At 38.6% G+C, this 23108-nt stretch overlaps 1 protein-coding gene across 2 annotated transcripts; it reads left to right on the top strand.

Moving 5' to 3' along the window:
- Nucleotides 1–239: 239 nt before the first annotated feature.
- On the top strand, nt 240–13865 carry LOC115756610 (HEAT repeat-containing protein 6). 2 transcript variants are annotated; one of them, XM_030696451.2, is made up of 28 exons: nt 240–688; nt 958–1053; nt 1163–1338; nt 1551–1824; nt 1905–1972; nt 2152–2221; nt 2319–2687; nt 3427–3506; nt 3622–3673; nt 3927–4080; nt 4260–4347; nt 4514–4616; nt 4693–4783; nt 4922–5019; nt 5921–6097; nt 6950–7201; nt 7649–7744; nt 7851–7945; nt 8053–8116; nt 8189–8276; nt 8362–8435; nt 9974–10225; nt 10304–10377; nt 10636–10742; nt 11572–11690; nt 12920–12997; nt 13090–13342; nt 13374–13865. In XM_030696451.2, the coding sequence occupies exons 1-27, from the start codon at nt 491–493 to the stop codon at nt 13297–13299; spliced, it is 3603 nt and encodes a 1200-aa protein (XP_030552311.1). In that variant the 5' UTR covers nt 240–490; the 3' UTR covers nt 13300–13342; nt 13374–13865. The 2 variants fall into 2 exon arrangements, with proteins under 2 accessions (XP_030552311.1, XP_030552310.1); XM_030696450.2 differs by having other exon boundaries at nt 13090–13865.
- Nucleotides 13866–23108: the final 9243 nt, after the last annotated feature.

The raw sequence follows: 23108 nt of genomic DNA, 5'->3' as shown, positions 1-23108 counted from the left end.
AAATAAAGGATGAAAATGCCTTTGAGCGATTGGAAATTCAAATCCTTATTCGAGATTGTTATGATCACTTTAAATCCTTAGTTAAATAAGCCAATTTCATATCTTCATTTGAGAAAATAATGATACTGTATATCTTCATGTACTTATTTGAAAAAATGACGAGACTTCGAGCCTTTATTAGCCAGCCAAGAGATTGGATCCAGAAATATTTTCAAATTGTGGTGCTAAATGAGAAAAGTGAAAACTAGATGGGGCCAAATTGACATACTTCTAAAGTTCCAGAAAACAAACCGTGATCCCGTTGCGCTCCACTGCGGACAGACTTCGACGATCGACGGCGGACCACGGAGAATTCCGACTCGACGGCGACGCGCACTCGCCACCGCCCACCTCCAGCATCATCACCGCAACTTCAGCGCTCCAAATCAATCGACGAGTTGGATTTGACAATCTCGATATGCGAGGTTTCGCTCGCGGCGGCTGCTGAAGTATGGCGGGGAGCTCCACGTCAGCCGCCACCGCGCCGTCGACAGCTGCGATCAGGTCATGGAGGACAGGGTTCCTGACTCTGAGAGACGAGATGCTCACGAGCCCTCCTAGAACTTCCCTCGCGGATCTCCTCCACAGCCTCATCTTCTCCAATTCCTCTGCTCTCGTCGCTGCTGCTCCTAACCTCCCTCCTCACGAGGTCCTTCAACGTTCTGCATGAGAGTTGCTACTACTTTTAGTTTTTGTAACTGCTGTTATGCTTAACGTGTTCGTATTGATACGACATTGTTCCATGAGGCTCCTTTTGAAGTTCTTGCTTTGTGTCATCGTTTAGTGTTTGCATTATAGATTGCTAACGGCTTTGAATTCCATTAATAATCATTTTCTGCAGTGATTTAATTTTGGGCGGTGGAACTCGGAGTTTGGAGTGCTTTATTTTGATTGTTTTGTTGTTCGTTTTTCTGTCAGGTCACCGCAGATATGCTATTTCTGATAGAATTGGTTTCAAATGCGGATCTTGTTCATGGAAATGGGAGCTCTTTCTGCACTCACTTGTGTCACTTGGTATGGTTTTTCTTCTGCTAACCAGTTCTCCAGCTTGTTATGTCTATGGAATGAGAAACTGCTGAGGCATTGAACAGGCTGATTCTTTGAATTGGTTCAATTCTTTCAGGTTCATGATGTTACTCGCCGTGTTTCACTGGATATAAATCTCTCTTCTTGGATGCGTATACTCAACTCTTTTGATAAGTCCATGGAAGTTTTGGTGGGTGGAGAGGGAATGAAGGGTGGGCAGTTTGCCAATGCAGCTACAATTAGGCCTATCATGGACTGCTTAGAGACTTTAAGGTCAGTGGATGAGATTTAGCTTGTCTGAATGCTCTAAGCATTCTTCCACGTAAATGATTTGCCTTCATATAATTTAGCACAATGTGGCATATAAGAAAATATATGACAGTTCATTCTCACTTTATTCTGTCAATATTTTCTGCCTGCCTTTGGCAAGGTTGAAGTCTGCTGGATGATATTTTGACCCTAGTTTTCTCACTGGTTCTTTTCAGATGCCTTCTTGGTGCATTCCACAGAAAATCATCTTTGTCTGAAAATATGGAGCTAGTGAAGTTTCTTTGCCGCAATGTTGCCTGCACCCGTATGAAACTGTTTTCTTCATCTTATAGAAGTGGCAATAAGATACATGCTGCTTTTGCTGAGAAGAGAGCGCCTAGATTTAGCAGTTTATGGGAAGTTCAGACTCTTGCATTTACTATGCTTGGAGAAGCTTTCTCCAGAGCTGGCTCCTTGTTTCCACCTGACATCTGGCAATTAGTCGTTGAGGTATGCTCTGCTTTCCATTTTTCACCTTCATTATGTTTGTGAAAGCATGCCTCACCTAAGGTTGTTTTCTCATTAATTAGGTGATACGGAAAGAGATGGATTCTTTGGCGTCTATGAATCTGATTGTGGAAGACAATGTCATGTCCAAGTACTCCTTTCTCTCTCTCTCTCTCATACGAGCACATACACGTGCGTGCGTACATATGTGCACATATGTGAACACTTGCTTCAATGACAATAACCTCTTTCATGTGCAATTTGGAGGATTGCCAGTTTTTTAGTGACTGGATTACTTACCGAAGGAAAGTTTGCACCTCCTCTGTGCAGGTTTTATGCTTCTCTTCTTCAGTGTCTGCATTTGATTCTTGTGGAACCTAAGTGTTCCCTTTCTGACCATGTGAGTGGATTTTGTAGGACCCAAGTACTATTTCATACGCTAGGTATTTTTATTTATACATCTGCAGCATATGCTCAACTTGAGAAATCTATTGCAGGTACCTGGTTTTGTCGTGGCTTTACGTGGATTTTTTACATATGGTCTCACAAGTAGCAGACTGCAACATGAATTCCCAATTGCTAGTTGGGGGGAGAAGGAAGTTAGTTCTGGGAGCTCAAGTTCAAGATTGGGTCAACAACAAAAAGCAGATCGTAAACCATATAGGCCTCCACATTTACGGAAAAAGGACAGTTCTTGCTCTAAGCACGTTAAAAAGTTGGATTCACAGAGTTCCTCAGAACATGAATCTTCCACAATAGAGTTCATGACATCAGATTCAGATTACAGCGATAGTGACAGCTTAGGAAGAGAAAGCAATGTTACCCAGAGCTCTAAGGTCAGAATAGCCGCCATTCGTTGCGTCCAGGTAATCTGACGACAAAATGACTCCCTGCTTCCAATTTGCTGGATACAAGATAAGTGTCATGCAAGGCTTTTGATGCTTGTGGAATACAACTCTGCTATCTTGGGTTTTCCACTTTCTGACTTTGCCTTTTGAGAAACTAGTGTTGGGGCAAAAGCCAGCTCTGAATTAAATAATAGATAGATATATATTGATGTAAGGGTAATGGTGGAAATATCTAAAAAGTGAGACAAAAACCAGCTCTGTGTTAAATATAGACAGTTATCAATACACGAGTATAATTCGTTATGATTTCTTATTGACAACAGAATATCTCTCTGCATTTACGACATAAGTAAACAAGTTATTAAGTTTACTTTGAATTGAATTTCTAGTATTTATGAGGTTTGCATTTTTCCTGTCTAGCATATGTGGTAGTTGAGTGGCAACCAGCTCTGTCTGGTTCAGTCTAGTCTCTGGGCTTAAAGATTGGATGTGACATCTTCTTCCTGATGTGATGAAGAGGGTTGGCTAAACTATATGGCTGGAAAGATTAAATCCCCCATATACTGGTTGAGTTTGTTACTGTAAAATTTCTATTGGTTTCTTGGGTTCATATGCAATTAAGGCCAGGTAGTATTTTGCAGCAATGGATGTGTTAAATGAATCGATCAAATTTAACATTCATTGTCTTTGCAGACTGAAAACTATGAGTGTTCATTAGAGCCTTTAAAATTGATTCTTTTCTCTTATTGGCGAGAAGGACCTCTGTCAAGCTGATCACAAATCCTTCACATCTCAGTGGACCATGATTCTACCCACCAGTGATGCATTAGAGTCAAGGTAAGGAGATCAATTCGTTTTCCTTCCCAGGGAACTGATTTTCTCATGTCATTGAAGCAAGTGTATCCTTGTCCTTGTTTCATGATCTTATTTCATGATCTTACCCTGCCTACAGGAAGTTCGATCCTACTCTGATGACATGCTTGTTGTTCGATCCTTATTTGAAGGTACATGTACACTTCTATATGAGTTCTTATCAGACCGCTCTGGATCTATTGATATCGAAGTAGGAGTCCAATCATTTTCTGAAATGTTCTATTATGAATTATTTTAGTATGATGCCACATGGGTGAACCATTTCATATGGTTGTCAGCCTTTGTTTGGATTATTTTTCTGTACTGTTTCTACCACTTTTTGGTTTTATCGTGATAAATACTTTTGTGTGCTTGCTCTCTTAGCTATGTTTTCCTGGTGTCTAGGTGCGGATAGCAGCTGCAACTACTCTGGCTGTTGTGTTGGATGGTCCTTCATCTGCTTTTATGCAGATCGCAGAATACAGGGATTCCTCTAAGCTTGGGTCTTTTACATCCTTATCAAGTTCCCTTGGCGAGATATTAATGCAACTTCATAGAGGTATTTTAAGAGGGTTTTTTACGTGATTTTCTAGAGAAATTTACTTTCTCTGTACGCTTGGAGGGAGTAGAAGATTGCTGCTATCAGGCTGAGGTAGCACATGATGCAACCTGCACATGCAGCCATTATTGTGTAATAGTATCTGAATTAACTAATGTGGTTTATTGTTGTATTGGCAGGAATCATCCACCTAATCATGCGTGAAACACATGGTGGATTGCTGGGATCTTTGTTCAAGATTCTTATGCTCTTGATATCATCCACACCGTATGGATCACTTTACTAGGAAATTGTTCTAGTTTCCTTTACTCTACCTAAGATATTAATATTCCATGATCTCCCCATGGCCAGTGCTTCAGACTAATTGTACTTTTCCATTTTTTCTCACTCCATCGATCCATAATTATGGTTAGTGTTGGTACTCATTCTACAGATATATGAGAATGCCTCGTGACTTGTTGCCAACTGTTATTAAATCTCTACAAGCCAGAACAGAAGAAGACTTTTCATCCAAAATGGATCAAACTAGTCTTCTGGTTAGCATACTAAATTTGGATTATGGATATTGAATATGTGCATATATTTTAACCTTTGTAATTTTATTCTGGACAGGCAGCTACAATCAGTTGTTTGACAGCGGCTCTGTCAACTTCATTCCCATCAGTGCCAGTGCAAGAAGTGCTTGCTGGAGAAATATCGCAGGGTTAGTCGTATTTACTGAATTTGAGCATTCCTGCCACTTGGAATCTAGACGCACTTTAATCTGTTTTATTTCTTCATAGACTTTATTATGCTTTCTCCACTTATGAGTCCATGAGAGACTCTTAATCTTGTTCTTCAGGTTTCTTAATGACTCAGAAGAAATCAGGTGTTCTGTCTACATTATTTAAGCATTCTGAGCCACTGATGAACCTTACAACAAGGATTGAGGCTCTTCAGGTACATTAACTGTGGAGACCATAAGGAGTTTAGTAGGTTTGACAATATAATGGACAAACAACCAGGTGACAGTAGTTTCTTTATGAGTTACATGTTGTAGATTGCGTATTCTGAGGAATGAGGATGGAACTGGGACGAGGCAGTTATAGTATTTCTATGTATGGTTTAATTCAACATTTCAACAAACATAGTGAATGTGAAAATATGTATACAGTTTCTGAGGTGCCAAGTGAAGGTCATGGCATATCACGCTGTCCTGTCTAATTTTGCCATTCTTTTGGAAATTCTAACCTAAAAGTTAAGCAATTAGGAGGAGGGAGAGTTCTTGTACATAAGGCCACTAAATCCCATATGCAAATGAACTGAGATGCTTTCAACATCCTCAACTTGCAAACTTGGATGAAATCACATGAAGAAAACATGTGGACATGAATACTGGGAATAAGATGAATAAGCACCAGACACAAAGGGAATGATGGAGCGCAACAATGAAATTGGAATCTGGCTTTAACCCCATTATAGAGAATCTGACCCAAGACTTTAATCTATGGGGTGGAGGGCTACCACCATATGACACTCGGAAAGCCAAGCATGAGTTTAGGTAGTAATGGTCTGTGGCTTTTGACATCGAACGGTAGCTTTGAATGACCTATTTGAGGGTTAAGTGCCACATGCAGCTGCTTTATGTAAACGAGCTATTTGAGTTCCTTCTGTAAATGGCTTGGCACCTGCTTGGTGCCTCATATTGAAGCGCTCATACTTACGGGAAAAAAAAAAAATGAAATTATATGTACTTATTCATATATTTTCCTACCATTCCTCTGGGTGAATGCTCTGAAGGTCTCAGACATCATGATGTTGAGTCATTCTGAAAAATCTTCTACGTTTTCTTTTGCTGCAGGGTATTAGAGCTGTATCGCACAATTACCCGAGCATAATGCTAGGGTGCTGGCAACAAGTTTTTTCGGTTGTTTATGTTAACCTTGGAGTTGGTGAGTTCCCTAGGAGTGCATGCAGAGGACAAAGTGGAAATATATCTGGGGTCCTTTGGGAGAAAGTCATTGCAGCTGCGGTCAAGGTGTGAAATCTTTTGCCCTCCTTCCACATTCTGTAGTTTGTTTCGGTGCTAGTAACAGCACCAGCACTACTGCTGCATAGCATAACCACTTGCAGTCGTAGTTTCTTTGCTGTCAGTACTCTTGGATCTAAAGCGGTCCGACCCTTCCTTGGACCCCATGCATCGCCCGATCTTCATGCACCAACACTCTTCGCTCCAACCAATAGTGTTTTGTAATTTTTGGTTTTTCCGGTGACTGTCTTACTGTGTCTGAATCAGTAATTCGCTAATACAATTAAGTATTTTTTAGTGAACTGTTTTTGTGTTCCTATTTGATAAGTGGAGAGAACTTTTAAAATGGAAGGTTATCCAAGTATGTAGGAGATAATGCTTATGGTAGTCTTTAATCCAACTCTGTTTGGCAAGTATTCTTGATTGATGACCCATGTATACTATTGTCATGAAGGGTTCAAAGAATCTGGTGCACGGGTTATCTGGGGTGAATCTCACACTGCCTCTTCAAATTAACATTAAATTGTGTTTGCGTGGTATTTCAACCTTTCATCTCCTCTCGGGAAAGAATGCCACATATTTGTTTGGGTAGATTATGCAAATATTTGGCTGGGTACATTGGTAGATTGCTTTAGTCTCCAGATTTTGCTTCCTTTCTTGCTCTCTACCGTTATTTTCATCCCATATTGCTTGTTATTAATACTATTTCAACTTAAAGGACCATTTTAAGCCATGCAATTTATAGGTAAAATTGACACCTACTATAGACAAGCAGCATAGTTAAACTCTTCATGTTTTCAAGCCAAACCAAATTTGAGTCTTTTCTTTTACTATCTTTTAACTTTATAATCCAATCATCAGGTTTTGGATGAATGTCTTCGGGCAATTTGTGGATTTAGAGGAACTGAAGATTTATGTGATGATAGATTAATTGATAGCCCTTTTGCGTCTGAGCTTGTGCGGATGAAGAAGATCTCATCTGCCCCATCTCATATTATAGAAAGCCCAGATAATTCCAGAGACAATCCTGAAGCAGGTCATACGGGAAGTGAGCAGTGGTGTGAGGCAATTGAGAAATATTTGCCGCTGACCTTGTGGCACACTTCTTCACTGGTTGGTTGACTACTCATCCCTGAACCTACATTGATCATAGTATAAGTAACCTTAAAAAGTACCTTCTGCTTTTCTTTGTCAGTCAGAATCACTGTTTGTTGAGAAAGGAAGCAAGCGCTGTTCTACATAATGATATTTGCTTAAAGAGCTGACAACACAAAAACTTGCTTACTTAATATAAGACGAGGTGCATGTGTCTGTCAATGACTTAAGTTTTTTTGTCAAAAAGTAATGTCCAATGATTTTTATCAGTGCAGTAGTTACTGATAAGATGTTGGTGGGTCATCATTTTAGTTGTAAAAGCCAAATTTAGCTGTTTCTCTATTTACAACTTATAACCTTTTTCCACTTCTGTTTTACATAGTTACGAGAAGATGTTGACATCTAGAATGGAATTTTCTTAGCTGAAGCTCTCTCTCTCCTTGTTTTTATTTTTGGGTCTGCTAGGTGAGAACAGCATCAGTCACTTCTTTTGCTGGTATAACTTCTTCAGCATTCAATTCCCTGCCAAAGCTCAAACAGGATTTCATTCTGTCTTCTACAGTGGGTTCTCTAATCAAATTTTAAGCCTAATGTTTCCCTTCATTTGCTCATGAACACCAGTACTGTTTTTCACCATTGAATGTCGATTGACCTTTGAAAAATGTAGATAAATGCTGCTCTGGAAGATGCCGTACCTTCTGTCAGGTCTGCTGCTTGTCGAGCCATTGGTGTGATTGCATGTTTTCCAGAAGTTTCTCAAAGGTAGTCAAGCAAGTAGCTATAAAATGGATCAAACTCTGGCAGTAGTTATTACTGTATTTAAAAAGAACGTGCATAAAATAATATCTACTAAGAGTTCATCTTTGTAGTGCAGAGATTGTTGACAAGTTGATTCATGCTGTGGAAGTTAACACCCGCGATTCCATAGTTTCGGTACTCTTTTGTTTAGCTTGTGGTGTTTTAGGATTTCTTTGCGGTAGGATTAAGCATGAGTATTTGTTTCAGGTGCGTGTGACAGCCTGTTGGGCCTTGGCAAACATATGTGATTCGCTCCGTCACTGTTTCAGTGGCATGCACCAAATGGAGCTTCTAGGTTAGTCTTAAAGGCATTTGAATTTATTTTCTTAAATGGATGATGTTTTGCTCGTCAATAATAATTTTAATCTTTTGTCCTGTAGAATTGGAGAAATATGGTCGACGTTTGACCTTCTTGGTTGAGTGTGCTTTGCGTTTAATCAATGATGGAGACAAGGCAAGTGCATTATTGACTACGAGCCATTTTTAACAATTTGTTCCAGGTCCAGGATGAAGTACATGAACATGAATCTTTGTATGCTGGTTGATGGTGGTGTGCTTTTGGGTTTATTTGATATGGTAGTCCCATATGGTCCTATATTCCTGCCAGCATTGCGTGTACTTGTAGTAGTCTAATGCTTTTTTCTTGTACTTTTTACATTTACCATTTTGGCCTTGGCTCTTATTTAACATCGAACAACTAAGATCCTTTAAATACAGTAAATATTGACAGCATTGTGTTTAATCTTGTAAATTTCTTTCAGGAAATTTGAACCGTTACATTAATCTTTTTCATGTTTTGGCGAGATTGTCCCCATCTATTTATTGACTTACAATAAGTTGCTTCAAACCCCCAACAAGTCCTAACTGAATGACGTATCAATTAGAAGGTGCCTCTCTCTCGAACACAAAGAAAGAGGAAAGGAAAAGAAAGGATTGACATGATAAGAATGATAGTTCTGTGCACTCAATTATCAGGAAAGTTTGGGTTGAGGGAGGGGGTTCCTTCAGCATATGTCATTTGTAGAAGCAGGAACCTGTAGAGTTTCTAGCTCCTTTACCATGTGTGGGGGTAAACTGGTTTGTTAGGAAGGAAAAGATCTTCCTCCACCTCAGCATTTATAACTTTTTGGTTTGGAGGGAACCGATTAATAGTATATGTCAAAACTGGAGAGGGGGAAAATTAAGCAGTAATGAGAACTATAAAAACATAAAGTGTTAGCTTCTGCTTGTATCAATCTTATTCAATATAAGATTTGCTGCTTATGGATCCAATTGCATGAATTGAGAAATGCATAATGACTATGAAATGCCACTTGGCTCTGAGAAAGGTTCTATTTGTCAATAATAGGCTCATGTATACATGATATCTAGTTCTTGCCATTAGATATTATTGTGCACGAGAGTTGGGTTTCCAAAGGAGATCATTACTCATTAGTCTATGAACAGGTGTGGTCATACAATGCAAAGATATTCTCTGAATGAAGTGTACTCAAGAGTGTTGGAATTGGTTAGATCAAAATCCTGAAAGGTGACTAATTTGAAGGTTGGTCTTATAAAAGATTGACCTATTCTTCCTCCAAGTAAGACCTTATATTTCTATAAGGGAATTAGATGCGTAAGTAGACATGATAATAGTTTAGAGGAATTTGAACCAACTTGTTTGATGAGTATTTGTTACTAGGTAACAGTATTTGTCCAACTACATGTCCATTTATTGTTGATTTTATTTGACTTTTGGAAGCACAATTGGTGCCGAAGCATTTTCCCATTCATAAGTTTTAGAGCTGAAGTGTGTTGTTTGGCTAGCTGTCTGTGACGTCGTCTTAATCTTGGCCTAGCAACTAGCAACTGACAAGTATAATTTTTGAAGTAAAACAGGTTTCTGTACTTGAAAAAATCCTCATATTCCTAGCGGTGCTCATGTTAGCCTGCTTTTCGTGCTACTGTGTTCACTTGGGGCTTTTCTTTATTGTCCTCTGATCTCCTCTCTAGGTAAAGTCAAATGCTGTACGGGCTCTTGGGAGTCTTTCCCGATTTGTCATGTGTACAGGCTTACCCGGTGCTCATGAGAGGCTTGCAGAATGCGCAAGTTCGTCTAGGATTAGCAACTCTGTGGGACATCCATCGACCTTCTATCTGCAGAATCAGAGACGATTGTCCTGTGTAGCCTCTTGTGGAGGTTCTGATATGTTAGGAAGGATGGTCCAGGCTTTTCTTTCCTGTGTGACGACAGGGAACGTTAAGGTACATGGGGATAACCGGTTGTTCTTTTGTAGTTACTGTTGATTCCTGAATATTGTCTAAGTTGAAGTTCTTTAACAGGTCCAATGGAATGTTTGTCATGCGTTGAGTAATTTATTTCGTAATGAGACACTGCAGCTGAGAGATGAGGATTGGTATGTCCTGTAAAATTTGCCCCACCTTTCATTTCATGGTTCAGTCCTCATATTGTTCAATGGCTTTTTATCCTGATAATCTTATTTGATTTAACAGTTCCCTCTTTTTTCTCAACTCATTGTTACCTCCCCTCTTCTATTGATTTTCTGTTGCCAATATATTGTTCCTTACTACATGTATCTCTCTATCCCTGACAATACTTATAATTGTATAAACATTCTCAATGAATAGGTTCCGCATCTTCATTCTTATTGCAGGGCTCCATCTGTTTTCAGTATTCTTTTATTACTTCTACGTGATTCTTCCAACTTCAAGATCAGGATACAAGCTGCTGCTGCTCTGGCTGTTCCAGCATCAAAATGTTGTGAGTACCAGTTGCTGTTTGTTTGTTCAATTAAAAAGTATCATTTTGGTGGAATTAGTAAGTGGTCTAGGCATGTTCACTTTTAGCATCACTTTTAGCACAACATGTTTAATCTGTTATTGCTATATTCTACAATTAATGTGCTTTTCATCCTGGATAAGATGAAGTGAAACAGAAAAGAGGAGAGAGATCCAAGCAGAAAATTGATCCAGACATCAAACTTAAAGGTTCTTTTAGGAAACAAAAGAGAATTTGATGTGGTGCAGTTTAGTTACAACAGCATGGAAACCTAAGTTACTCTAGTTAGTTAAACTATTCTTGATTTAGGTTTTCAAACTTATATGCGAAGCGATAACATAGCTTAGTCAGGATTAAGAATTTCTGTTTAGCACAAGAAGAATGATAGTTGTTTAGCAGTTTGAGGGTATCAACCTTGTTGTCTTTTTAAGCAGGTATGGCCTGAGATGCTATCATGTGGCCTTGCATCCCGGAAGAGATCTTGATAGCCTTTGAAAAAATAAAACCTGCTGACCAACTACAAGAAATCCAATCCGGTGTCAAGTAATAACTGATAGTTATTAGCCAATCATGCTGGAAATGAGTGTCTATGAGTTGGTGCTGGATCAAATTAGTTCTCTGATCCATGCTTTTCATGGCCTTCCAGCATCTTGACTTTCCATTGGTCCGCAAAGATGCCTGATCCATTTTCTATATTTTCCGTATTTGAAAAATACAAGGAACCAAACCTGTATCTTTAAGCACATCAAAGGCTTCACACAATATTGTATTTCTTCTTCTAACACAATGTTCGCTCATTTGCTTGAGGCAGATTATGGTAAATCTTTCTCAGATGTGGTCCAAGGGTTGGAGCATGTGCTTGAGAATCTTGGCTCAGATCAAGAAGCAAGCCCCTGTAGTTTCAAGTATAGAGTTGCACTTGAGAAGCAGGTAGGGAAACATTCCATCCTATTTCCTCATTTTGTTGGTTTACTTTGTACAAGAAGCTATCTTTGACATGTTACTTCTGTAACTTTCACTCAAAATATTGACTGATGATACCAGTACAATACTGTTAAGTTGTATCCCACATTGCTTATCATGTATCATATATACATATAGTCTCCCCTCATATAATAACTTAAACTTTTGGGTTGGTCATTCTAACATGGTATTAAAAAATGCGGACTTGAGTTCAAATCTTTCTAGACCCTTTATTTGCTTCCCGATTATATGTTTTCAAGTTTTAACCTTAGGGTAAAGTCCTATGTGCGAGGGGGACTGTCAGAATATTATTAAATTTTAAATTATGCCTTTTTATCAATTTAAGCTTTTAAAACAGCCGGATGTAGTCCCACAAAATTCTAACATGGTATCGGAGCAAAGCATAGGTCAAGAGTTCGTACCCTAACACTTCCCTCTCAAACTCATCGCTCGTAGGAGATTCACAATGACTTGCCGGCATAAAATAGGAGTCATGCCCATATCTCAATGGCCAAGCCGACTTGAGCGCATCTAAATGAGCTGCTTGCGTGTGAGGGACATGTGAAGAATAATCCCACATAGCTTAAATATGTAAATGTGCCCTATATGCATGTAATCTCCATCCACCTAATGGGTTAAGTTTTTTGGTTGACGTTCTAACAGATATAACCATACTTTGCACGCTGTAGAATGTTTACTTTTTAGCATCTCTATTATTTGTTTTCAGTTGAAACCTAGAGCACAAGTCGATAGCTGGAGTCTAGCCTATGCCTCTAATGCACTTTGGTTTTTGTACATTGTTATTTTATTTTATTTTATTTTTTGAAATAGAATGTCAGACCAAAAGCAAAAACCTCTCTTTTATTCGGTTGCACATCTTTTGTTGTTGCACTTGTGGTACGCTTAGTTTACAAAGTAAGAAGATCAAGAGTAGGAAACTAAAAGTTTGCATAAAATTTGATTTACAGCAGCAGTAGCAGTTATGCAATGACAAATGGATCATTACTTGCTGTGTAGGTTCGTTGCATGGATCTTCTTATGCCATTGCACTTTACTTTTGGTGCATAATATAGGTTTTGGCAAATTTGGTAAAGTCGTTTGGACTTTCCAGTAGGCTAGTACTTTAGCACTTTTATGTTTTTTTTGTGCTATACTTTTGTTGCATATTCTATATAGTGTCCCTTTATCTTTTGCAGTTGACCTCCTCAATGCTACACGTTATCAGCCTTGTCCGGAGCACAGATCACCAACCTTTGAAAGACTTTCTAGTGAAAGTGAGTATCCTATTGTTCATTTTTTAAGTCCCTTTTTCCTTGATGGAATCCTCTCTGATATCTGTCTCATGTGAAAATTCTATTGTTTCTAGAAAGCCTCTTTCTTAGAGGAATGGTTGAAGGCACTATGCTTATCATTGAAGGAGACAAGTAGTCATTGTGAAGCTGAAGATATTTCAGTTGAGAACCAAAAGAAAGAAATTATATCCAAGGCCTTGAGGTCCTTAGTTGAGGTGTATGAAAGTGGAAACCATCACACAACAGCAGAGAAATTTAAGGTGCTGCATGAGATGATATGCTGAAAATATTTCATGTTGACAAGGGCATAACAGTTTCATGACTAAGATAAGCACCAAAATTTGGTTTTAGTCATAATGGCCACGCAATATATCGTGCTTGATGCCTGGAGCACTCGTAGTAGCAGTTGCATCATGGAAGGGATAATCTAGGCAATTGCGATGAACTGTGCATACCAGGAGGCCCAGGACCCATATGTGAATTGATCAAGGATCAGATGTGTGATGACAGGTTCCTCATATTGAATGCATGGCATCTCTGGGTATTTACAAGGTAGCATGTATGGCCAGAGAATTCTCAGTTTTTCTACCCACATGTTGCATTTGGAGTGTGCAGCTATCACTATCAGTCAGATGACATTTCTCTACCTTTCTCATACCTCGTTCAGTCGCCAGATGATGCAAATAGTATTGTACTTTAAATTGGCATTTCTAGTATAGTGAAGTTCTATGGCCTTGTATTTATTAGTGTCCAAAACCAGTCAATCAACCTTGCCTGGTAAAAGCTATGAAACGGCGTGTTTAAGAAGTTTTCTGGTGGCATATTTGTTGAATTTACATTTTCTATGATCTATCACCTGCCCCCATTTCATTGTTGCCGAGATGCAGAGAATTTTCCTCTGTAGTCAAGAGAGAGCTGTGTGAGGTGCTGGCTACTTTGGCACATGCTAAGTGATGGTAGGAAGTATCATCAACCTAGGAACTATAGCCATCTATCGAGGTAGAATGCAGGTATTGTTCTATGGTTAATGCCAAAAGTTGGCAAATAGCGAGCAAATTGAGGTAAACATAGGGCATTGGCACTTAACCAGTTTTGGTGTCAAGAGTTTGGGTGAGTTCGATGACCTAATCTAAGGTGGTTGATCATCTGAAAGTGGTGAGAAATCCCGTTGGAAGTCGTACTTGCTAATATGGCGTGGCTGTGAATGTGTTCTGCGCCATTGAAGAACAAATGGTCTCACTCATTTGTGTAAGCTGAAGATTTCTTGTTCTCACTAAAACAAGTCCAAAATCCCGAATTAGTTGAAACTGGTACTGCATCTTGATGCTCTTATCTCTTACCTAATTCACGGTTTCACTCTTCAGAACATCTCTCTCGTTACAGTAAGTATCCCTTCCAAAGCAGGAAGAGAGGCAAATCTCATGAATTCCTTATCTGGTGGGCAACAAATTGTCCTTTGTTGCAGTTGACCCACTCTAAGCCAACCACCTTGTCCAGTGCAGTCAATTTCCTCGCTGCGTTGGTGACTTTTAAGGGTGATCTAACATTATTCTCTTCCAAACTTAGAGCCTCACCAAACTCTTACCTTTCCTGGCCAAAAGTATTATTTGTCTCACCGAGACAAAAACATTGAACCTTTCTCTTTCTTCTTATTCAATTAGCAATACAAAAGGACATTCCAAAATATGGTCCCGTCTCTTGCTCTCTCTAAATAGTAAATTCTTTGCCCAATTTCTTTATTTTTGGGGGGGCTGTTGGGGCGTTGGATGGTTGGGGGTTGTGGGGGTGGAGAGGGCGGGTTTGAAAGCATCTACCCTGCTGAATAAATGCCCACTTTGCCCACTTTGCCCACTTTGTAGGATTCAATGGTTAGAATTGCATTCTCTGATAAAGCAAGCCTTTCCCATCTAAAGAAAATTCAAAACAGAAAATTGACTGTTGGTAAATTGCCTTTGAGAACGTCTGTTGGAACATCACATTCACAAGGGGGAAAAGAAGTAAATAGACAAATGGAAAGACATTGACAAAACTTCTCATCTAACTCCAAAGCAGAAGCAATCTTAGTGTCCGAAGGAAGATAAAACTCGGCAAGAGTTTCAACCTCGATCGCCCAACCTCCTAGCACCTTACACTCTTCAGCTCGAAATCATGCCAATCCTAGTATTTCAAATTGATTTACACAATGTCTTCAAAAACAAGTTTAAGTTACACAATGAGCTCCACTTGTTTCTCATTGAGACGAAGAAGAATTTGCTGACTAGCTAGTTGGAGCTAGAGAATGCAATTTGGTTGACCCAAAAGATGGCACTCAAATGTAAAGTAAAGCCATCCAACTGATCACCAACTACTAATTGTCAGAAAGTTGGAGGGTGAAAGTCCTATCCTCGAACAAGCTCTATCATCAAATTTTTTGGCTTTTGAAGAGAAGTTCGATGATGAACTCAATGCAACCTTAAATCGAATTTTGTGAACATGAGTCATTAGGTTTGGAAAACCTTACGGCTAGACATGGCCATTCGGAACCGGGGGCCCGGAATCGGCCCTCAAGGGTCGGTTCCGGTTTCACTATTGCCAAAACCAGCTCGGAACCGGTGGTTCCTGGTCGGTTTTGACCCGTTTAATTTAAAAAAAAAAAAAAAGGCCGGGGCGCCCGATAGGGAAAGAGCCGTTGGGCTTCTCTCCCCCCCTCCTCCCCTCCCCCCCCCCAAAACAACAGCTCTTTGGGCCATTGCAATCCCCTCCAAATTTTTTTTTAAAGTTAAATAACCCTCCCCTTCTTTATAAATATCTATCCCCCCTTTCATTTTTTTTTACAAATCCTCTCAACAATTCTCTCAATTCTCTCAATCCCGTCCCAATTCTCTAAAAAATGGCAAGTGGAATCAGAAATACTAGAAAAGCCAAGATGGGGATGGGAGATTCCGGATATCCTATTCCCGAATATGATCCTCGTAAGTATACATATTAGGAAGATGACGATGATAATATCAACGTTGTTCCCATTCCGAACGTCAAGCATGTCCCAATACAAGCAAGTTTTCACCCTCCCGCTGGAGTTGAAGAAACGTCGACGGCAAATGACCCGGAATGGAAGAACCGAGAGAGTACATCCGACTTGTGGCTGCACTTCGACAAGGTATATGATGAAAACGAAAGTAAATATAATATAAATTGTAAATATTGTTTGCAAACATATAAATTTACCAAAGGAGGTGGCTACGGAACATTCCGTTGACATCCGACAAAAAAAATTCAACGCAAGCGGAGATCGACACTAGGCAACAACAAATTTCCGGGTACGCCAATCCTAATACTCATCCTTTATTCCGTTACATTGATGCACTTTATAAACAAACATTAGCTGAATATGTTGCCCTTGATCATGCTTCGTTTACTACTGGTGAAAATTTTAATTTGAAATATTTGATAAATACTGCGTTGGTTTCGCAAGTACCAACTATTCCGAAAAGTACTCTTAAACGCGAACTTTTGCATCTTTATAAAAAACAAAAAAAATCTTTGGCAAATTTTTTTGCAGAATTCAATGGACATGTGCATTTAGGTAGCAATATTTGGAGTGATCCTTGGCATACTCATTCTTATATGGGTGTCACATGTCATTGGATATGTGACGATTGAACCATTCAAAAAAGACTTATTACATTTCGAGATTTTGATGAAAAGCATTCGGCTCATAATATTTATAGAATAATTAGGCTAGTTTTAAAAAAATATAATTTGATAAATAAAGTATTTTCAATTGGTTTTGATAATGTCGTCACAAATACAACTTCTATGCCCGAATTAGAAAATATTTGTAAACCCTCTTTTGGCGGACAATTTTTTCATATTAGATGTGCTTGTCATATTTTAAATTTATGTGTACAAGATGGTTTACAAACTCTTGAGACTTCTCTCGCCCCAATAAAGTGTGCAATTAAATTTTTATGGAGTCGTGTCCATTTTATGAAAGCATGGGGAAAATTTTGTAAACAACATGGAAGAAGGGTAAAAGGGTTTCCAAAAGATATTCCGACTTATTGGAATTCTATCTACGAGTTGCTTCGTCAAACTTTTGATTATGAAGATTTATTATGTATGTTTATTTCGCAAAATATTCCCGAAATTACTTTACTTCCGCAACATTGGGATGTTTGCAAAAAAATTTTAGAATTTTTGAAAATTTTTAATGATGCTATTAATACTTTTTCTGGTATTTATTATCCTACTACGCATTTATTTTTAATAGAGTATGTTAATATTGATGGTGTTTTTAGTGAATATAAAAAAGATATTGAATTAGCTCGGTCTATTTTAGTAATGCGAGAAAAATGGTTGCATTATTATTTCAAAATTCCTCTTGTCTATTTAGTTGGTATTGTTTTTGATCCACATATTAAATTAGATGGTTTACTAGATTATCTGAATATGTATTATTTTGGAAGATGCAATAGATATTTCAAATATACAAGGAGATGTTAAAGAATCTATAGTAATATTATATGAAGAATTTTGTAGTAGATATGGTTTAAGTGATTGTGGATCTTTACAATTTACTGTCTCACGAAGCGAAGGCGATGGTTTACTTAGTAGAGGGTACAATATACTCAAGAATAGACAAAAAAAAAAAAAAACAAAAACAAAAAGGGGCAACAAGTAGTATTTCTGAATTAGAAAAATATTTAACCACTCAATTTGAGTTTCGTGATACCGAACACGGTACTGATTTTCAAATCCTGGAGTAGTGGAAGAGTCACTCAATCGATTACTCGGTTCTCGCCCTCACCGCTCGCGAGATATTAATAACCCCTTCTTCAATAGTTGCAGTTGAACAAACATTTAGCGCTGGAGGATTAGTTTTGGACTCTCGCCGTTCAAGATTAAGTCCGGAGTCCGTAGAAGCTTAAACTTGTGTCGACAATTGGACAAAGGCTAGATTTCGACACCAAGAGCTGGATCGAGAACACGAATTCTTTAATGAGGATTGTGCAGATACCATCACCACGGATACCACAACGGGTAGCCACGATTGACGATGAGGCAAGTTGGGGTTATCAAAGGTAAAAGAACTACATGAGCTTTGATTCATCTATCTCCAAAAAGATATGTAAACGCTTAATGCTAATTCATTAAGTTCAAGCCTATTCCTCCTCTCTCTTTTTTTTCTCAAATTTTATTACAATGTACAATTTGATTATAATTTATAATTTATTATGTTTATTTCATTATTTATTATTTTAAAAATTAAATTTAAAAAACGGAACCGGAATCGGCCTGGAACCGGAACCGGCCCTTGAAGGGGCTGGTTCCGGTTCCACCTTTTCTAGGAACCGGAACTGCCGATTCCTGAATCGGAACCGGCGGTTCAGACGAACCGGCCACGTCTACTCGGGGCCATGTATTCAAGCTCTCTTGAAGGCACTCCAAAACCTTCATTTGGTACATGACTCTGCGATGAGTCCGTTTGCTTCGCGAAAAGTGAGTAACTTGAAAAATATTTTTCAAAAAATAATCGTTTATATCGTTTACAAAAATAATTGAACGAAAATTATTTCCTTGTCTATACAAATGTTTTAACACAATTTGTAGACATTTTTAAAAAATATTTACCAACGGAGCCTGAATTTCCAAGCAACGCCTTTCGGTTTGGTCTGACTAGACGTGATATCCATTTGATCGTGTCAAACAGGACACTGAGATTTTCTTCTCTCCTGTGTCAAAAGGCTTCGTGCGATTCTCCAAACTCGAAAAAGGTATTCATATTTCCAAATAAAAGATCCTAGCCCAAAAAGAAAATACGAGAATATAAACGGCCAATTAGCAAATAAGTGCACGACCTTTAAACCTGTTGCGAAATTAATACCAACTTTCAAACGTTTTCGAAAAATGACGCAAACCTTTTTACCATTTTTGTAAACTTAACACAAACTTCAATTTTTCAAGAAGTAAAAAAGCGCACCTCGTACTATCGTTGTAAATTTTAGCATCCGCTGATATTTCATTCATTTTCGCGTCATCTTTTCCACGTGTAAGACAACATGGCTGTTGTTGTGCTGAGGTGTATATCAATAATATTGAGTACGTGTCGATTTGCATCTCATACGTGAGAGAGATAACGGCGAAAATAAATAGAATATTGACAGATACTAAATTCGTAACAATCATAAAATGTGGATGTATCTTGTTCCTTGAGATGTCTGAAAGTTAGTATTGAATTCACAGCAATGACGTTTATTATTATTATTTTTAGACTTTTGAAAGTTTGTGTTGATTTTGCAACAATGGTTAAAGATTGTGTATTTTTCTGCTACTTGACCCGAAAATGTATGCATATCTTCCTCATTAATTTCTTTTTTTCCAATAAGAAATGAAAGGATCGTAATTATTTTGTTCTGACCTTTTATGATTTATTGCTGGTAAAGAATAGCCTCTCGAAAAATCCCATGTATTGCGACCGGAGAAATGTGGGCTAGCTAGAATATTTTTAATGTGGTTAATACCATGACAAACTTCAATATAGTACACGCATAATACATTTATCTCAAATTAATTTTTTAACCACAAAAAAATCATAAATTGGTACACTTGTGACAAGTTTACCTTCTGTTAATTTCTGTTAAATTGAGTTAATACTACAAAAAACTTTAAATTATTACACATATGATAAAGGGAGGATAAAAATCCCAAACCGATTGTTGGTGTGATGACTCGAGTTTTCCACCAGCTTAAGTTACAAGCGGATTAGTGCTCGTCGATCTCAAGTTAATTGTAAACGAGCTCTGAAAAGATTATTATTGTGGTGGATTTATTATTTAGGGACACTATTTGTTTGATTTAGGTTCAATCGGGTCAAATATGTGTAAAATTGGGACAACCGGAGGCATAAAATGACACATGACCGCACGTGGACATGTGGGGGCCGCATGTCAACGTACGACCAAGCGGCGTGCCACGTGCCACGCCGTGGCACATCCAGTACCACACGTCGCCTCATGGCAACCCGCAGTGGACACTTGTCGCCGGCATGTGACACGTGTCACCGCAAGGTGCTTCGGGTGCCGACTTGCCCAAGCCGACCGAGTCCACTTTGTTTCCCTATATAAAGTTCTGACGTCGCTTCATTTCGTCGAATAATCATCAGAACGTCGTTACTTTGCTTCTGTATATCCTCCGAAACCACCGACCACCGCTCGTTGTCCATGATCGCTATCCGACCGCCTTGAGGCCGTCTGACCACCGTACTCCCTCAAACCGTCGCCATCGCCATGCCAACCGTCGATGCCATCCAAGGTCCTAGCCTTTGCCCATCGTCCGTCCGTCTGTTTGTTCGTCCATTTATTTGATCGTTTGTTGTTTTCTTGAATAATCGAGGCAAGTGATTTTTTTATTGTGAGTATTGTTTACCGATTTATTTTGGCTGGGATAGCTTTGATTTGGATATCCTAAGGTTTTGAGATCCCATCATTGAGTATCCTAGATTCCGGTTCAATAGATCTTGAATTGTGGTTGTTATGGATTTTGATTGATCCTATCCTTGGATTCTGGTTTGATTATGAGATTTTACCCTTTGAATATCTTGGATTTAGTCGTGGTGACTTTGATTGCAATTTTGCGATTCTATAGCTGGTTTAGTTGTTTGGCCTAGGAATCCTACTTGTGGAAGAATTTTAACTTACTCTTGTTGATTAACCATTTTACGGATGAGCAAATCGACAAGGAAAGATAGTTATGGGAAGAGAAGATCAAGGACGGAGATGACGTTGGTGGATAGTTTTCATACTCGGGAGTAGATTACCTTCCTTTGTAAATCCTCCTGTAGTCATTTGAGCTCTTGTAAAGAACTCATTGAAATATTTATAAATGAATTCAGTATTTGGTGAGTCTGTTGTTTGATATATGCGTTATCCGGTTAGCAAAAACCATGTAAGGCCATACCCTCTTGTTAGGCGTGCTTGCCAATTAGATGTTTTGTATTCCATGCACTTGTGCCCCTATGGCCACCCCGCTTGATTTGTGTTTTAGAGCTTCTGCATACGCCAATTACTCTGAAAGATTAATTAAAGAAGAGCGCGAGTTAGCAGGAAAGTCTTAGCCCTAGGTGTGGCCATATAGGGCGCTACAATTGGCACTCAAAACAATTCACCTGTCGAGACATGTGCCGTGCACGTTACACGTGAGAAGTCAGAACATGTACTTATAACGTGGGAAGTCGATAGACGTGACAAACATGTGAGGGGCGGGCATTTGGATAGAGTACGAAGGTGCTGATAACTGTGGATTGATGAGAGACGCCTAGCAAGCTATCAACACCATCAAGGAGAAATGTCACTTGTCCAAGTTGCAAGGATGATGCCGTATTGTAGAGCATATAAAAGATAAACAAACAAGTTTGAGCTATTAACATAGGCACTAATGAAAGGGAGTCTCGCCAAAGATTCAAGAACTTTTCAAGGAGCGCCAAAGAATACAAATATTCCACTTCGAATTCGTTGTTGGGAGAGCGATTTTATACATATAAAAACTTGAATAAGTTCCTAAGAATACGGTTCAAAAGTTCCTAAAACGCGGAAGACGTGAGCATAAGCCGCGCGATCGAAAGAAAGCCAGCAGGTATACCTATTAATAGTTACTGAGATTTTAGTCTTGAGGAGTGGAGAATGTGGGCACGATTGTCCCGAGAAAAGGGGTTAAGCCGAGACATTGACAATTATTCGAAGTTAAATAATTGCATGAAAACTTGATCAAGAGGGGTTCATGAAAGATGTCAAAGGTGGCAGCTATTGACGGGCTAAAATCATGATCGCTGAAGAGCGATTACGAGAAAGCCATAGGAAAACCTCCTTGAACAAATCAACAAATTTATCTTATCTTTACTTATCGTACTATACTTTACTTTTCTTAACTGTAGTTTTCAAATTCTTGTTGTCGACTCAAACTCCGGCATCTATCTTTATCATAGATATTGCACCATTGAGTCAAACTCTGGTGTACTATCAAAGCATATTCAAGACCTTATCATTGAGTCAAACTCCGGAATAGTTTCGAGTGCGTTTGTTCATTATATTTTGAGAGAAATTGTGATTGTTTCACTAGAAATGATCCGCGACGAAAGATCTTTCACCGATAAGCGTCAAGCTTTTGGATTTATTATTTTAAATGGGCTCTTGTAGCGACTCCAAATAAGAAGTAAATAAATGGAAAAAAATGATAAATAGGACGATAAAATAAAGTACGACAAAGTAAGTGCTTGATAAAATAGATTGTTGAGCAAAACGATAAGTGTTTGATTGTTGATTTGTCTGTCCATAACAAAGAGCCATCTCTGACTATTTATAGACTAGTACAAGGTAAAGCCGTCTCTTGTAGTTTCTTCACTTGCACCTTATCCCGAAATTTTCGGATCTACCTCGATAATCGCTCTCCTTATCCTTTAAACGGTTAAAAGCACATACTAACTACTCCGCATAATCGTCGACATGACGTGCCAACATAATGGTGTCGCCAATATTTTTCTCCAACCAAGCTCTAGTCCGCCCAACACTACGCCTTAGTTGAGGGTTGATTTATCGTTTTTTGGTTACCAACATGTGTAATTTGGTGGGCCTTGTGATCTCCGCAGGCTTTGTAACCAATTAAGGCGCAAGCCGATTTTCAGTGTCAACATATGCTTAATACTTTTGAACTTCTCAATGAATCGGCATGTTTGAATACATGTACGACTTCCATTGCTGTCTCTTCGTGGAATACTTTTTGTCATCTTGCGTGATGTGTGCTTTGTTGTTGACACCTAAATTTTGACTAATTTTTTCAGTCATTTTCTGCATAAAAAAATTAAAGTTACTTTCGGTTCTAAAACAAAAATAATCAAATCAATTTTTTCATGTTCATTTCTGGCATTCATGCATTGCATTGGCATACAATTGAATAGGTAGAGCATTTGAGCTTAATTTGACGGATGTTTGGACTTGAAAGAAATATTTCCTCGAGGACTGGATTACAAATACTTAGAACTTCAAGGACCAAAATGCAAATACTTAAAGCTTGAGAATTTATTTTGCAAATAATCAAAAGAAGGGAAAATGGAGAATGGAAG

Source organism: Rhodamnia argentea, chromosome 9, assembly GCF_020921035.1.
Source record: "Rhodamnia argentea isolate NSW1041297 chromosome 9, ASM2092103v1, whole genome shotgun sequence".
NCBI lineage: Eukaryota > Viridiplantae > Streptophyta > Magnoliopsida > Myrtales > Myrtaceae > Rhodamnia > Rhodamnia argentea.
The sequence above is the reverse complement of the archived record's forward strand: the minus strand, read 5'-3'. Positions and strand labels throughout refer to the sequence as shown.

What these genes read in the sequence shown, in the direction of transcription:
- LOC115756610 (XM_030696451.2), top strand. Translation starts at nt 491, where the DNA reads ATGGCGGGGAGCTCCACGTCAGCCGCCACCGCGCCGTCGACAGCTGCG. An exon ending in TCATTGCAGCTGCGGTCAAG is followed by an intron (nt 6,098 to 6,949) that starts GTGTGAAATCTT and finishes TCCAATCATCAG; the next exon opens with GTTTTGGATGAATGTCTTCG. An exon ending in CCCGCGATTCCATAGTTTCG is followed by an intron (nt 8,117 to 8,188) that starts GTACTCTTTTGT and finishes TATTTGTTTCAG; the next exon opens with GTGCGTGTGACAGCCTGTTG.